This window comes from Sminthopsis crassicaudata, chromosome 3 (assembly GCF_048593235.1).
Source record: "Sminthopsis crassicaudata isolate SCR6 chromosome 3, ASM4859323v1, whole genome shotgun sequence".
In the NCBI taxonomy this organism is placed as follows: Eukaryota; Metazoa; Chordata; class Mammalia; order Dasyuromorphia; family Dasyuridae; genus Sminthopsis; species Sminthopsis crassicaudata.
In genome coordinates this window covers 317,142,192-317,159,216 of record NC_133619.1, presented here as the reverse complement: position 1 = coordinate 317,159,216, position 17,025 = coordinate 317,142,192, and the positions used below count along the sequence as shown (strand labels likewise).

At 34.5% G+C, this 17,025-nt stretch overlaps 1 protein-coding gene across 5 annotated transcripts in view; it reads right to left on the bottom strand.

Moving 5' to 3' along the window:
• The window catches only part of CD96 (CD96 molecule), a 151,777-nt gene that overhangs the window by 17,816 nt on the left and 116,936 nt on the right, over window positions 1-17,025 (bottom strand). For 3 of the 5 annotated variants that reach the window (XM_074301148.1, XM_074301153.1, XM_074301149.1), the window contains 4 exons: window positions 15,021-15,089; window positions 14,320-14,388; window positions 13,606-13,674; window positions 3,002-3,064 (listed from right to left, as the gene is read on the bottom strand). In XM_074301148.1, coding sequence (XP_074157249.1) covers window positions 3,002-3,064; window positions 13,606-13,674; window positions 14,320-14,388; window positions 15,021-15,089 — 270 coding nt within the window. The remainder of the gene's footprint in view (window positions 1-3,001; window positions 3,065-13,605; window positions 13,675-14,319; window positions 14,389-15,020; window positions 15,090-17,025) is intronic. The other 2 variants (XM_074301150.1, XM_074301152.1) reach the window with 1 other exon arrangement.

The window sequence follows — 17,025 nt, the reverse complement described above, 5'->3', positions numbered from 1 at the left end:
TGAACAGCATTTACTAGAGAGCTTACATAGCTCAGTCACAAGTTAATGAAGAGAAACTATTCTATCCTTGCTCCATTCTCAGCTATAATATTATCTTTGCTTCTCTCCCTCAGATGTCATTCTAATAAGTTGGCAGGTTGCATCTATCTTTTTCCATCTTGTCCCATAGACTATCCTGTAGTTTAGGACTTCATCACTTCTTGCCTAGATTACTGCAATAATTTCCTAATTGGTCTTCTTGCCATCAGTCTTTCTCCTTTCCAAGCTGCCAAATTCATGTTCTTAAAACATTTTATTACTCAAAATCATTAGTAAGAAATACTCTATTGACATTAGAGGAAAAAATACAAGCTTCTCTATTTGGCATTTAAATTTTCCCCACCTCAAAATCCAACTTTCACTTACCTTTCAATCTTATTTCACATTATTACACTTCCCACATGCTTCATTTCAGTACAACTGGCTTGCCATCTATTTCTGTATTTATTATATCACAGTGCAGTAATTTAGTATGATATGCTGTAGTATTTATGGTATAATATACTATGGTATAGGATAATAAAGTATGGTAGTTTAGTATATTATGGTATAATATAGTATAGCAAAGCATAGCATAGTATAGTATAGTATATGCTATAACTTCTGTTTCCAGACCTTTGAAAAAACTCATGTCTACAATGCATGCCTTCCTTACACCGGGCTTCCTTCAAATATTCTCATCATCTCCTTTCTAGATTATTGCAATCAGTTTCCTGGGCTCTCTTATCATAAGTTCTTCTTAGGATCCATATTTTGAGGAGGGGTTCAAGATTCCCAACTTTAAATTTCCCCCCCATTAGAAGATTGGGGACTTTTATAATTGGCCCCTGCAAGTACATCTGTTCCCTGCCCCATTTTTATTCCATTTTGTGTATCATTTCCACCACTAGAAATTAAGTTCCTTTAGGGAGAGACCATCTTTATGTTTACTTCTGTTTGTATCCCTAGCATTTGGAACAGTCCTTGCAAAAAGTGAACACTAGGTATATGCTTGTTGTCTTGCTTTGACTCAGCTTTTCTGTCTCCAATCCATCTTCCACACAGCTGCCAAAGTGATATTCTTAAAGTTCAGATTTGACCATAGTTCTATGTTTGAGAAATTCCAATGGGTACCTATTATCTGTAGGATCAAGTACAAACTCTTCTATTTTCCATTTAAAGTCTTCTACAATCTGGTTCCAGCTCATTGTTCCAAGATTATTGTGCATCATTCCTCTTCACATACTCTATGATTCAATCAAACTAGTTTTCTGGCAACTTCTTCACACATGGCATTTCATATTGATAGGGTATAACTTCGAGGGGAAATATAGCAGTAACCCTGAGTCTCCTGACCTTAGGAAGGTTATTATTCTAACAATCTGTTTGTCAATGATCCTAAAGTCTCCTGACCTTAGGAAGGTTATTATTCTAACAAGGTCTGTTTTGTCAATGATTTGTTTTCTTGCTCTTGGTTCTTTGCTAAATTATTTTGGGATTTAGCCCACTTCAATTAGTGTTACAATCATAATAAACTTTGTCCCTTGACTTGGAGCTGGGTTCAAGTCTGCAATTTCTTTTGAGATATGTCTTGATATCAGTCTGCAACCCTAACCTTTTAGGATCTCCTTTGAACCTCAACAATATCACATCTTTTAAGTTTTTCACATGGTAATCCTCATGCCTGGCCTCCTTCCCAAGACTATCTCTTAGTAATCCTGTTTTCCTTCTAAGATAAGTTTTAGCATTACCTTTTGTGTGAAATTCCTGATTTCTCTATCAGCTAAAACTTTTCCCATACCAAATGCCCTCCTTCCCTCCCTCCAACCTTATCTCCATCTTTCCATCTCTCTCTCTCTCTCTCTCTCTCTCTCTCTCTCTCTCTCTCTCTCTCTCTCTCTCTCTCTCTCTCTCTGTGTGTGTGTGTCTGTCTGTTTGTATTTGTCTGTCTCTGTCTCTTTCTCTTCCCCCTTTTATATCTTTGTAGCTCTTCATTTTCTCTCTCTCTCTCTTTTTTGCCTGACCATTCTGGAATTACTGTATGTATTCTTTGTTATAAAAGGACCTATCAACTAGGCCAACAGCTGCATAAAATAGAAAATGTGAGCTGAGGAATGGTTTTGGCTAAAACCAACACTCTCTCTTAATTCCAAAGTGAGGGATGGGATAGGAAAGATGAATAGGAAAATTCAAAACAAAAGAGATATTGTGCCAAAAGAATCTTCATCAGAATTTTGACACTCTCAGGAATTCTTGTGGAAGCTGGTGAAGCCTATTAGAAGTTTCTATATCATCATTCAAAAGAGAGGTCAGATTTAAGAGATTGTTAGGCTCAATGAAATATTTAGCTTTTCCAAACTACAAAGAGATCACCAAAGTAAGCAAATTCTTTTTGACTTACTCCTTTTGAAGAGCTGAAATTTGTTTTTCATACACATAACTGTGGGGGAAATTTAACCTTGGTTGAAAAAGTCCAAGAGAAATGCAAGACTTCAGATGACTCTGATGCTTCATTGTTAGTAGTTGAGGAGTATTCTGTTTTTTTTTTTCTTCTGAATGTTCATTTTTAAGTATCCTTTTCATTGCCACCGTCACCATCAAAAATGTATTAAGTTGATCAATGTGGAAATATGTATAGTAGAATTGTACATGTTTAACATAATTGGATTACTTGCTTTCTGTGGGGAGAGTGGGGAAAGAAGGGAGAAAAATTTGGAACACAAAGTTTTGCAAGAGTGAATGCTGAAAACCCTTTGAATATATTTTGAATATAAAAATCTATTATAAATATATATATTATATATAAATATAATGCATTTAAAATAAAGATATGTTCAGATAAATATATGTATGTATATATGCAAGTGCTTATGTGTACATTACTTCTTGTCATGTCATCAGTAGCTTTTTGCTATTTTCAACTAAATTCACATTGAATGGACCATACCTCACATCCCATTCTGCCTTGTAGAAGAATACTTACTATTCAATGTTGTGTCTACTTCTGAAAGTCTTGAGCTATAGCTCAAAGTGAACATTCCCAGATCTGGTCAAAGAAAAATAATTCAAGAGGTTTAGTTTAAAATCTTTGTTTTCTAAGAAAAAAATTATTAGCTAAATTTATTTTCTGACCAGAAGGAGTGTTTGTTAAGTGAGACAATTTGGCAAAATAGAAAAATCACTGGACTTGGAGTCAAGAGACCTAGTTTCAAATCCTGACACTGACACATTATTTGAGTTGTCTTGGTCAGGTCATTTAATCCTTCTGATCTTCCACTTTTCCATCTGTAAAGTAGAAATAATTACAGTGGCATTACTCATCTTACTGGATTGTTACTCACATACATTTGATTGATGAGTTGCTCATACCAGTGATTTTATTTTTGCAAATTCTACCATGTTTGTTGCCCAAACTTTGCATCTCTACCAGCATCAAGAACATAATAAACAATAAATATTGGTTGCATGAATGAATATGCTGGTTGTAAGTAACCTTTAGAATTGTATTCCCATATAGGGACAAAGACTCAGCTGACCAAGTTAGCTATACAAAACAAGATATAGAGCCCCCCAAAACAAGATGTATGTGAAAGATAACTGCAAGCACTGAATGCACATGCTTAATGAATTAATTAATATTAACTTATCCTTTTCAAAGGAAGAGTTTTCTGCCATTTTTGAACATGTATTGATGAAGTTGTGATAGCAATACTGATGGGGTACAGTTTCTAAGGGAAATATAGCAGTAATACTGAGGTCTTCTGACTTTAGAGTGTTATTGTTCTAACAATCTGTCTGTCAATGATTCTAAAGTCTCCTGGCCTTAGGAATACAATTGTATAGTCCTACAGACATTTGTTGATCAGTAATAACCATATTCCTCAGACAACAATAAATAGACCATCTCTTAGACCTACCCGGAAACCATAAAATTAGCAAATAAGTAACACAAAGCTCTGGTCTCTCTAATTTTTTCTATAAATTTATCTTCTTGATCATGTCTTTGCTAAATCCTTTTGGAACTTAGCCTGCTTCAATTGGTGTTACAGATGTCTTTCCTTTTCCTCTTCCCCATGCCAAATGGTAACTCTCTTAACTCTATTATGCTTTCCAACTCTACTTCTCTTTCTTACAGCTAACTAACTCTTTTAGGGTGCTAAGTCATTTTCAGAATTTAACCTGCCATACTAAGGGCACCTCATGGGGTGCCCCCTTTCTACTGGGTAATTATGAGTTACACCGAGAAACTTGTCTTTCATATACTCTTCCACTCTATTTTATATTTACCATTCCTTGTGTCAATTGTATCCCTTCATTTTTTTCTGTAGCCTCTGTCCTAAATAAATCTACCTTTTGCCAAAGAGAATGGCCATTGTGAATTTTTCACATGATTGAACCCCAACTTTTGTTGCCTCACATCATTTGGTGCCAAATCCCACATCACAGATCACATCAATGTCTAGTTGAAATAAACATGTGACAAATGCACAATGGCTTTTTTTTTTTTTGCCAAAAGGAAGATTTATTTAGAAAACTTTACAGACAAAATAAGTAAAATAGGTACCAGGACTGGCAAATATGAAATAGAGTTGAGAGAGCATATTGTTAGAAAGGAAAGGAATTTGAAAGAATTCATTAAAAGAATATGCCATGAGGACTGTGTATGCCATTGATTAGCAAGTTAGATTTATAAAGAAGTTTAGCAAAATATCCAGAGTTAGCTAGAGTAAGGGAAAAAGCATCATTAAAGGGAAGAGAGAGAGAAAGAAAGGTTGTTTAAAGATGCACAGAGGTTGGGGAAAGACAATGGAGGTTGAGAAAGAGTTCCATCTTCATAGTCACTCTGTATAAACAGGATAGTCTGGCAATTGTTCATATCTGAGAATCACCATTTGGTCTTCTTCCTAAACCAGGGACTTCCCCTGAGTGGATTATCCATTTCTTGTAAGAACCATAAATAAACCAATTTACTTCATACATTCCTGAGTCTATTTATCTTTGTAGCATATTTCTAACATTGGTAATCCAGAAGTGTTCAATGGAAAGGACTTTTAAAAATTCATCTAAAATCTAGAAACAGCAGGGAGAGCTACAAAACTAGAAGTCAATATATAGAGAGTGTTTCTTTCTGTCACTTCAAAAGTGGGAGCTGAGAATAAAGAGAGAATGAAAATTGAAGCTAATGTGGATGAGTGAATGTAATAACAGGGCATGATTAGGATCATGGTTTCATAGATTTGTAACTGGAAGGGACCTTGAAGATCATCCAGACAAAGTTAAACATTTCCATTTATTGATGAGGAAATCAAGGCTCAGCGAGGTTAGGAAGCTTATATAAGGTTGTACAGTTTGTAAGTGTCTTTGGACACTTGGCTGGATTTGAAAAAGATTCTTTGATTCTGGAGTCAATACTCTCCCACTAAAAGAAAACCATCATTCACTAAAGTTTGTGTGTGTGTGGGAATGATCACTTTTATTTAGGAGACATGTGCATTTAGTTAAGGAGCTACTCATAGCACTGATTTTATTTCTGCAAATTCTATTATGCTAATTAGAATTTAGTTTGTGCTATCATGTAATCACAGACTGTTGAGAACTAGAAAAGACATTAGAGCTGGGTTGTTAAAGCATGCTCCCTAATGCAGGTGTTAACAGTTGAGTAAAACTTTTAGAGATATTAGTAATAGATCCTCCCATGACAGGATATCATGAAACTCAGTAAAGCATATGGCTTTTAGATTTATCTTTCAACATCTATAAGCTCATTGTCTTTACTGCCTACATTTGGCAAGGAAGCTAGTATAGTAGTTCAGAAATAGAAATTACCCTGATAATGAAAGTTTCAAAAATTATATCTATCTATCTATCTATCTCTCTATCTATCAAAATAAATATTTAAATACCCAATATATACAGAGCATTGTGCTTGTTAGGGGCTAAAGATATAGATAATAAGCAATTGGTTTTTAGCCACATATGCATATCAAAGCTAGCTGCAAGACAATAAACCTTAGTTTTCTCAGTCTTTGCCTTTCTTCTTTCCCTTTCCATTCATTTCTATGGGATTGAAAAAAAGTAATGGGCTTGAAAAAGTGAGGAGGCCTTCATCCCAGAAAGTTTTTGATAGAGAACCTTTTAAATAATGCTGATACAGTGCAATTTAACAGTTTGAAATTAATCAGGAAATCACAAGGAATTTCTAACCTTAAGTCAGTGTGAAACCTCTAATAAAGATACTGTATTGAATAACTAAGAAGCATAGGTAAACTTAAAAGAGACAAACTAACTGGGAATGCCTTGCATTAAGAAACAAAAAGCATTCATTAAGCATCTACATTGCACTAAGGACTGGATTAAGCACCAAGGATACAAAACCAAAAACAAAACAGTTGTTGTCTTGGAGGTTACGCATTCTACCAGATAAAAAGTAGCATTTATATCTTAAAGAGTTTAGCATCTATGAGAGAATACTCATTCCACAGATGGACCCCTGCACTTGCTTAAGCAACATGTGGGTGATGCATTGGATACGGGCTGGAACTTGGAGTGGGGAGGATCTGAGTTCAAATCCATCTTTAGATACTTACTAATTGTGTGACCTTAGGCAAATCACATAACTTCTGTCTGATATAGTTTCCTCAATTATAAAATGGGAATAATAACAGCACCAACTTCTCAGAACTGTTGTAAGGAACAAAGGAGATAATAATATTCTAAAGTGTTTAGCACACTGCCTTAGTATATAGTAGGCCCCTCAAAATGCATGTTATCTATCTATCCATCCATATATCTGTATTTATCTATCTATTATCAAAGTTCAAATAGAAGAGAGCTCAGCTATCAACAACAATATACCCTTAGATAATCTTATTTGTGAATATCATTGGGTTGATAATTCTGTAAGACCTACTCATGAGATTCATAAATGTTCAAAAGAGATAAACCTAACAATCCTTTTACAAAACAAAAGAAAAAAACCAAATTGAGTAAATAGATATTTTGTACAGATTCTAACAAGTAATTGGATGAATTTTCTAATTAGTATATATATATATATATGTATATATATATATATATTTATATCCTTGACAGATACTGCAGATGGATAATGATTTGGATTCAGAATTTAATAGGAAAAAAATGGGCATTTGAGAAGTTATCTAGTACTTTCAAGAACTCAAGTTGCTCCCTGGCATGCAAACATAATTTATTTCATAACAATATTCATCTGGCAGTAATTTTTGGCTAAGATTCATGGAATAATAGAATCTTGAAGGAATCAAAATTTCAATACCTAAAGGATAATAAAAAGCTTTATCATGTGTATAAGGAGTCTATAATATACTATTGATAATAATGATATGATGTGGCATAAAGATAATATCAGAGAAATGTGTGAAAAGAAAAGGAGGTAAGTAAGGAATATGTATGAAACAAACAGGTGATACACACATATGCATAAAATGTTACAAAACCCATAGGAAAGTCTCCAGTGCGACATATATATAAAGATATATCTTATATGGAAGATTTTTAGAATGAGAGAGCATGCATAATTTATGCATTGTTAATATTGTAGGTAATATCCATATCTCTGAGATTGTAATTTCATTAAAGAATAAATATGTATTTATGTATTCAAATAACTATTTCTCCTTGTTCTCAAAAAGGACCAATGATTTCTAAAGGTGATGACTTGAGTATGAATTTTATATGAGTGAGACAGGGCTGTGCAAAGTCATCAGCCTCACTCTTTCCTTCAAAGTTATCAAATTCCAGTGGCAAGACAAAGGTCAAGGTGACTGGTGATGGCTTCATTATAAATATGTGCAAAATAACACAATTTATAGGCAATAGACAGCTCTTATATAAGTTAGATTGGGGGAAAATATAGCTTTCAGACTGAGATGGTAGATATTTTATTTTACCTGGGTAGTTTTGTTTTTTAAATAGTTATGGTGAAATAAAAGTAATACAATCATGGAAATATTTGAAAAAAACTCAAGAGAAAGGACTTGGAGAAATGTATTTCAAAAATAAATTCCATTTACCTTTTGGGTAACTTTCTAGGATAAAGTGACTAGGACATTGACTAGATGGGAAACATTTCTTCCCATGATGGATTTCTTTGCTTTATTGTTCTCACTTTATTAACATTCAGATCTCTCATCCATCTCTAGATAACTACCTGAGCATCTGATTATTGTAATGTCTCCTTTTGGAGTTTACCTTTTCTCACCACTGCTTTTTACTTCCACTCAACCCTCCCATCTTTCTCCCAGGGATTGAAGGGTTTACATAATGGCTATGTTTAGGGGATATGGGTGGACCTTCCAGGGGGTCAATAGTCTACCTAGCATTGTCTGTGTGACCCTAGGCAAGGGTCTTAGACACTTTTCAGTACTGCAGGTGATTCTCTAAAGATTTAAGTAACAGAACTTCTAACTTATATTGATAGAGGTATACTCCTCAATGGGAGAGTGGTAAATCATTCCCTGTTTTCTTCTCCAAATTTGTCTTGGAATCAAGCATTCATAGTTATGGCTTTATTGAACTTTTGAGTTTTTTTGATTAAGCTTTATTAAGTTATTGAGCTTTTCTTAATTCTCCTCTCCAAGCATATTTCCTATCCTGAAACCAAAAAAAGATGTGAGGAATTTGCTCTTCATTCTGCATATATTCTTCAACATCTCTTTACTATAGAATATTTTTTATTACATATTTGTATTTAAATGAGCTAATATATGATGGGTAAAATATGAGACAGAATACCAGCTGATAACAAAAAGAGAGAAAAAAAAGATGGGGACCAAGGCTAGCTTTGGCAGAAAACGTAAAATCATCTAAGTTTGTTCTTATAACTTCCATTTTCTACTCCCATTTTCCTTGTCTGTAACCTCTTTTTAACCTTAATAAAATATCCTCTATCCCTTACATTATTCAATATTCAATATTCTTATGATTTTTTACGCATTACCTCTCCCTATTTTCAGATGAAAATTTGTTTTCAGAAAGGAACTAATGCATTCATTTACACTAAGATAGAAGTAATGGACAGCACTCAATGCTTTGCCCTCTAACAGAGAGATTTGAACCTTAATGAAAGATAATGAATTACTGAAGCCAAACAAATCAATTCATTGGATTTTTTTTTTTTAAATTGACTAGTGATTTCAAGCTATAGGGATCTCCCAGTGGGAAAACTCCCTCTACCAAGGCTGTTTGGTATCTCTGCCATTTACATCCTTATATAATTAAGTGTGTCACTAAAAGGCTGTTTTGTTTGTCTGTAGTCAAACAGACAGTGTACATCAGAAATGGAATTCCAAACCAAGCTTTGTGAGACTAAGACCATCCTTTTAACTAAACACATATTCTATGCTGTCTCTTTCAGAGAGAAGGATCAGTATTTCATATTTCAAGAAATAGTGAAGGAGGACTTATTTATTTAGTCTATTGGGGGGCATCCCTCTCTTTCTGAAATTATACAATATAGGAATTTATACCTGGCTTCTATGTAGACTAAGATCTAAGGAAGGCCTAATTATACAAGTGAAAAGACAACAGTAGGGGCATAATTTATTAAGTAGGAGACAACTAGATGGTACAGTGGCTAGAGTACTGGTCCTGGAGACCTGAGGATCTGGATTCAAATTGCTCTCGGATACTTAATACATACTAGCTGTGTCACCCTGGGCAAATCACTTAACCCAGGCACTGTGTTAAGTACTTCATAAATAAAATACTCATTTGATTCTCACAATAATTGTGTGAGGAAATTGTTATTATCCTAATTTTATAGCTGAGAAAACTTATGTGGACAGATATTAAGTGATTTGTCCTGGGTTACACAAATAGTGAATGTCTAAGGTCACATTTGAATTCAGATATTCCTGATGCTAGATTCAATGCACTATCCACTGTGCCATCTGCCTCCCCTCTGTCTGCTCAATCCAAGTTTAGGTTTTTGAAGTCCCTCCTTGCTTAAGTTTTCAATTCTGGTTTCTTTTCTTCTTGAAATCTTCTCCGACCTTTCTCTCTTCCCCTAAAGGAAGAGTGATATTCCTAAAATCACTCTCTTTTTCACTTACCATATTCCCCCTTGTAATATGATGATAATAGATGTTAGCTAACATTTATGCAGTACTTTAAGATTTGCAAAAAACTTTACATATATTATCACATTTAATTTTCACAACAGCCCTTTAAAGTAAGTGTTATTACTGTGTTCATTTTGTTGATAATGAAATCAAGATGCATATAAGAGACTTGCCCACAATTACTTTTTTTTTTTTTTTTTTTTTTTTTTTTTTTTACTAATACATTTGTTGTATTTGAATTAAATGATTCTTTCCTTTGGCTTCTTTCTCTCTCTGTTCCATATTAGATACAACAGGGTATCTTAAACTTTTTTCTACTTGTGACTCCTTTCAGCCCAAGAAATTTTTTATGTGACCCTGAGCACATGGATATATAAAATAGCTATATAAATCAAACTTTCACTGATAATAAATAATGTTTTTGTGACCTCCTACATTCTGTTATGAGAACCCATAAGGGGCCATAAACCACAGTTTAAGAAGTTGGTAACTAGGTTATAAGCTTTGTGAGAACAAAATCTGTCATTCATCTTATTCCTAGCATCTAACAAAATCTATGCATCTCAAAGCCATGCAATATTTCTTTGAGGCATTAAACTGATTTAAGCTAAGAGATTTGGAGATTTTAGGAAAATGGGAGACTATTATAGAGTGCTCCTAACAAGGACTGTGTTTAACCTGAACATAGAGCTGGTATCTGGACCACTAATGGAAACTACTTGACTCCTTAGAAGATAAGAAAGTTAATTTTATACAAAGGAGAGATTCAGGATGAAACAAGAAGGAAAAGAATAAAGAAAACAAAACAAAATAACAAATTTCTTTAATAATCTGATGGAGAAAATGTATACTTTAGGGCTTAGGAGAGATAGGGGTAAAGCTCAGAACATTTTTTTATTGTAAAGGAGCCTCCTGAGCTTGTTTTCTTGAATTGCCCTATTTACCAGAGATAGTTTTCTTGAACTAACTTAAAAATGATCATTTGCACCTGAAATCTATTAAACTCTCAGTGTTCTTGAAATTGAGTCAGCTTCAGCCAGCCAGAAATTGATAAACGGGACCCTTTCAGATAAAAGAACTGTCAGAAGTTCTTGAGCTCTTCTGCTCCTTCTTGCTCCTCCTCTCCTACTGCTCCCTTCCTTTTCCCATAACATTCCCATATGGGAGGGAATTATGCTCTGCTCCTCTCATGTGACCTTCTCTTTCTAAGGTACCTCATAAATATCCAAGACATTATCTGTTGGATGGAGTCCTTGGTATAAGGAGTTTTCACAGGCACATGCCTTTTTCTTATAATAAATTAAATTACTACCCATATGTTATAGAGTTGCTATTTTTGGTTAACTTTATTTTTACTTTTAGTTTAGTTTAGTTTTGAATGGGGAGTTTCTTTTGCCAATGCAGATCAGAACATATTTTGCCATTTACAGTCTTAGATAGTTGCCTCAGACACAGAGAAGTTCTGTGACATCCCATCTTTCATCCAGCCAATATGTGTCAGAGGCAAGACTGAAAAGCCAGGTCTTTTCTGCCTCAAGGCCAACTATATCTCTGTTGTGCCAGACTGATCTTTTCTTTTTTATATATTAAAAAAAGACACAAGGAGCATTGCCTAAGACACCAACATGATCATCTTTAGCATAGTTTTCTCAGAATACAGCAAAATCTTATTCACTGTTACACTAGTCTTGAAGTCAGAAGACATGACTTCTAGATCTTTTTCGTCATTTATTAACCATGTGACCATGGGCAAGGTACTTAAATTCTCTCTGTCATCATTTCCTCATTTGTAAAATGAGGATGATAATACTCACATTACCTTCTTCATAGGGTGATTGTGAGGAAAATACTCTGAATGCCTTTAAGTACTTTAAATATGATTTATTAATACATATGAATACTAAATATTACCTGCAGCATGCTGGTTAGCACATAAAAATGCTCCTTAAGCATTATTATTGAGTTTGTTTCACTAGGAATCTATTTGCACTTATTCTTTTTCCTGCTGCTTCACATTTCAAAAACCTATTGAAATAAACATACTAGGAGGGAAAAAATCCAATTACCAATGCCTGTCATGAATCTTGCCAAATGTGTCATCTAATATCAGATGCCACATTACAGTCCTATCTAACAAGTAGAACATGTTTCAAAAACAGTTTGTGAGTGAGCAATCAATATTAGCTTGTTGGATCCTAATTTGTTTTTGTGAACTGTTACAAATAGCTCAGCTTGCAGCAGGGAATTTTTCTTCAAAGATTGTCAGGAAAAAAAGATGGCCATAAGTTAGAAAGCTGTAGACTTTCCTATTCTTGCTTAAGTAAAACCCTGGGAATATTGCCTGCATTTCCAACAAAACTTAAATAAATCTCCAAAGTCACTTATTGGAAGTTATCATAGCAGCAATGGATTTAGTTACAAGTATGAGATCTATTTTTTTGACTTCAAATTATTAGTAGCTCATAATAACCACTCACATTTATGTAGCAGTTTATAGATTATGGGATGTTTGCTTCACAGATGGGTAGTGCAAATGTTATTTTACACATAAAAAACCCTGAAGGTCATAGAGATGAAGGGATTTGTCCTGTGTCATATAGCCAGGACTGGCAATTAGATCTCCTTAGTCCAAATCCACTACTCTTTATACTTACCATGCCATTAAATTCAGTTTTCAGGTGGGAGAAGAGGCAAAAATGAAAGAACTTATAGTTTCGCCCCTATCTAAAATATTCTGGAAATGCCAATAATGATCATGGTGTTTTTGAAGCATTTTCGAAAGGAATCTCACAGCTTCTAGGGCAGGGAAGAATCATAAAGTCTCAGATTTTGCGAAGGATTTTAGAGTAGGGAAATAGCTAATCTGGTCATAACTGGTGATGCAGTTCCTCCATTTCTCCAGGGTCACTAAATAGTAAACACTAATAGTAAAACTATTTACTAGTAGTAAATAGTATACAAAAAATTAGTATTTTACAATAGTAAAAATAGTGGTTGATGTTCCGAGGAAGGTGCTGAACAGAGGGTTTGTCCAGAACCTGAATTTAGAGAGTACACTGACTGCACTTGAAGTCTACTTTCAGTTAGAAACAATAGAGCTTTATACCTATTGTAATAAGAATAATAAGTTAATTCAAATGTCCAACTGAGATGAGTTTCTCTCCTCTCCTGCTCTTTTCCTTTTCATAAATCCAACCAAGGGAACATCTTGGGTCATATATTTGGAATTGGAAGGGAACTTAGAAGTCATCATGTGCAACCCTTAATTTTTCCAGAGGAAATAAAGGATCAGAAAGCTGAAAAAGATTTTGCCCAAGGTCTCTCACTAAGTTTATGAAATGGAAATCAAATTCAAGTCTTCCCAACTCTGAGTCTAATAGGTGTAGGTGTTACATGATTTCCTTTCACTTCCTGTTTCAGTTTGCCTAGAGTGGAGACTACTATGAACAAATTAGTAAGCTTAAAAAAGACATGTTACTATACTTACTTGCTTCTGTTCCCTTCTTGCTGTGGTCTGGGTAGCTCTGTCTAGTTAAACTGGAATTGAACTGGCTGGCTGAAAGTACAAAACAAACAAAGTTATTTCTCAAGTTTATTTTATGAAGTTTGCCTGCTTAATCCTATGCAACTGATTCATGAGAAATTTGAGTTGTTGCTTTTACATTGTATTAAATTATATTTGTACTGTATTAAATTAGAGAAAATAACAGCAAAATCCTGAGATGCTGCTTGAAAAGCATACCATTTGCTCATTGTGGAAATTGGGGCACTTGCAAAATTACCATTTATGCTTCTGAGATTGGTAGAGCAAACCAGAGCTCTGTGTTTGGGGGACTTGCAACTTTCCTTATCATTTACTTAATGATTGCCTTCTTTCCATTTTTTCTGTCTCAGGCATTGCTTTGATCTACCAGGAAACAATACACATTCAACCTTTACACTTAGTGACCAATTGTTCACATTTTATTGGTCATCTTTTTATTTGGATGAGCCTTGATAGAACTTCCAGGGGTGGTAACAAATTTTCCACATATCCTCATACCCCTGCCCATCCAAATGCCCTCCTCTTGCCCCTGTCCCTAACTCCACACATACACATAGAGCCATTCTGAAAGGGTTACATGTTTTCCTGTTCCGGTTTGCCTACAGTAGAGACCACTTTGAGCAAGTTAATGAGCTTAGAAACATTGAGAACACTTACTTGTTTCTGTTTCCTTTTTGCTATAGTCTGGATAACTCTGTGTAGTTACACTGGAATTGAATGGGTGGGCTGAAAGTACAAAAAGAAATAAATAAAGCTAATTTTCAAGTTTTATTTTATGAAGTTTCCCTGCTTAAGTCTTCCATCTTACATAACTGATTCAGGAGAAATTTGAGTTGTTTTTGAACTGTATTAAAATAGACAAAATAAAAGCAAATCCTGAGATGCTGCTTGAAAAGCATACCATTTGCTCATTGTGGAAATTGGGGAACTTGCAAAATTACCATTTATGCTTCTGAGATTGGTAGAGCAAACCAGAGCTCTGATTGGGGTACTTGCAACTTCCCTTATCATTTACTTAATGATTTCCTTCTTTCAATTCTTCTGTCTCAAGCATTGACTTGAACCACCAGGAGGCAGTTCACATTCAACCTTTGCACATAGTGACCAATTGGTCACTATTTTATTGATCATACTTTTATTTGGATGAACCTTGATAGAAGTTCCAGGGGTGCTAACAAATTCTCCACATATCCTCATACCCCTGCCCATCCAAATACCCTCCTCTTGCCCCTGTCCCTAACTCCACACATACACATAGAGCCATTCTGAAAGGGTTACATGTTTTCCTGTTCCAGTTTGCCTACAGTAGAGACCACTTTGAGCAAGTTAATGAGCTTAGAAACATTGAGAACACTTACTTGTTTCTGTTTCTTTTTTGCTATAGTCTGGATAACTCTGTGTTATAACACTGGAATTGAATTTGTGGGCTGAAAGTACAAAAATAAATAAATAAAGCTAATTTTCAAGTTTTATTTTATGAAGTTTCCCTGCTTAAGTCTTCCATCTTACATAACTGATTCAGGAGAAATTTGAGTTGTTTTTGAACTGTATTAGACAAAATAAAAGCAAATCCTGAGATGCTGCTTGAAAAGCATACCATTTGGTCATTGTGGAAATTGGGGAACTTGCAAAATTCCCATTTATGCTTCTGAGATTAGTAGAGGAAAACAGAGTTCTGTGTTTGGGGCACTTGCAACTTCCCTTATCATTTACTTAATGATTGCCTTCTTTCCATTCTTCTGTCTTAAGAATTGACTTGAATCATCAAGAGGCAGTTCACATTCAACCTTTGTACATAATGACCAATTGGTCACTATTTTATTGATCATCCTTTTATTTGGATGAGCCTTGACAGAAGTTCCACAGGTGCTAGTCCATCCTTCACGTATCCTCACATCCAAACCCATCCAAATACCCTCTCCCTGGCCCCCATCCCTAATTCCACACATATCCATAGGGCTATTCTGAAAGGGTGACATGAGTTCCTGTTCCAGTTTGCCCAGAGCATAGGACACTCTGAGCAAATTAATGAATTTAGAAAGATTCAGAGCACTTCTTTGATTCTGTTTCCTTTTTGCTATAGTCTGGATATCTTTGTGTGGTTACACTGGAATTGAAATGGTGGGCTGAAAGTATAAAAATAAAATAAGAAAATAAAAAAAAACATTCCTTAAATTTATTTTATGAAGTTTTCCTGCTTAAGTCTTTTATCCCCTGCAACTAACTGAAGAGAAATCTGAAGTCAGAATCAATAGCAAAATGAATAATGCAAAATCATAATTTTTGGTATTTTATGTTTTGTGGGTTTTTTGTATTTACATAAACAGTTCTACCTATATCTGGAGATTTTAATGAATTTAGTAAGAATTGATATCAACCTTTTATAAAGATGCCTTGTACTTAAACAACAGATATCTTTGGAACAAGCAGAAGGGTAAGAGTATATAGCTTTAAGTTTTAATGCTAGGTCCATTGTGGTGGAGAATAAAGGGAAAATTGCTTCAACTCTCAGCCCTTGTCATCAACTCAAATCCTGGAAAGTGTTGTGAGAACTAATGAGAAAATAACATAAAATCCTGAGGTAGATAGAAAAAATTATAGGACAACACATGCTTCCCCCACCTCCACTCTTTTAACATAGTGCTGTTTATATCAGTACATAAAGTATCAGATTACTGGCTCTAGCTCCAACTTGAAATCCAAGAAACATCAATAGTCAATGAAGAATGCTATTTAAATGGGCTTTTTTTTGCCCAGACCTCAACACTGTTTTCCTTGTAGACTGATGTTTGGAGCTAAGTAATGAGCCTTGGTTATACTTACTATAGGAAGATTTGATAGTGTGGAACTCATTTCCAGCTGGATAGCTGAAGTTGTACTGATATATTCTGTTTTTAAAACAGAATTCTCAAAATATAATATCTCTTTGTATTTGTGTTTATCATTATTTCTATATAAGTTTGGGGGTAAAGGATAGGATACAGGGCATGGAATATTATAGCTACAGGGGACCTTAGAGAATATCTAGGCAAACATAATTTAACAGATGAATAAAAAAAAGCTCAGAGAGGTATTATGACCATCATAAGGCCACATCGTTAATTAATGATAGAGCTGGAATTAAAATCGAATTTCTAGTCCAGGCTGCTTCTCCTCTCTTTTAATTCTCAGCAGGCAGAATTAAATTTCTAAATTCTAAATACGTGATCCATTTCTTCACAATTGAGTCAGAAGGCCTAGGTTATGATCACTGAAAACCATCTTTAAGTGATATAAGATGAAATGCAAAGGACTTTACTCAATAGTCAAGAAAGCTTGCAAAAAGCTTTTTGCAAAAAAAAAAGATGCAAAAGGAGACAATAA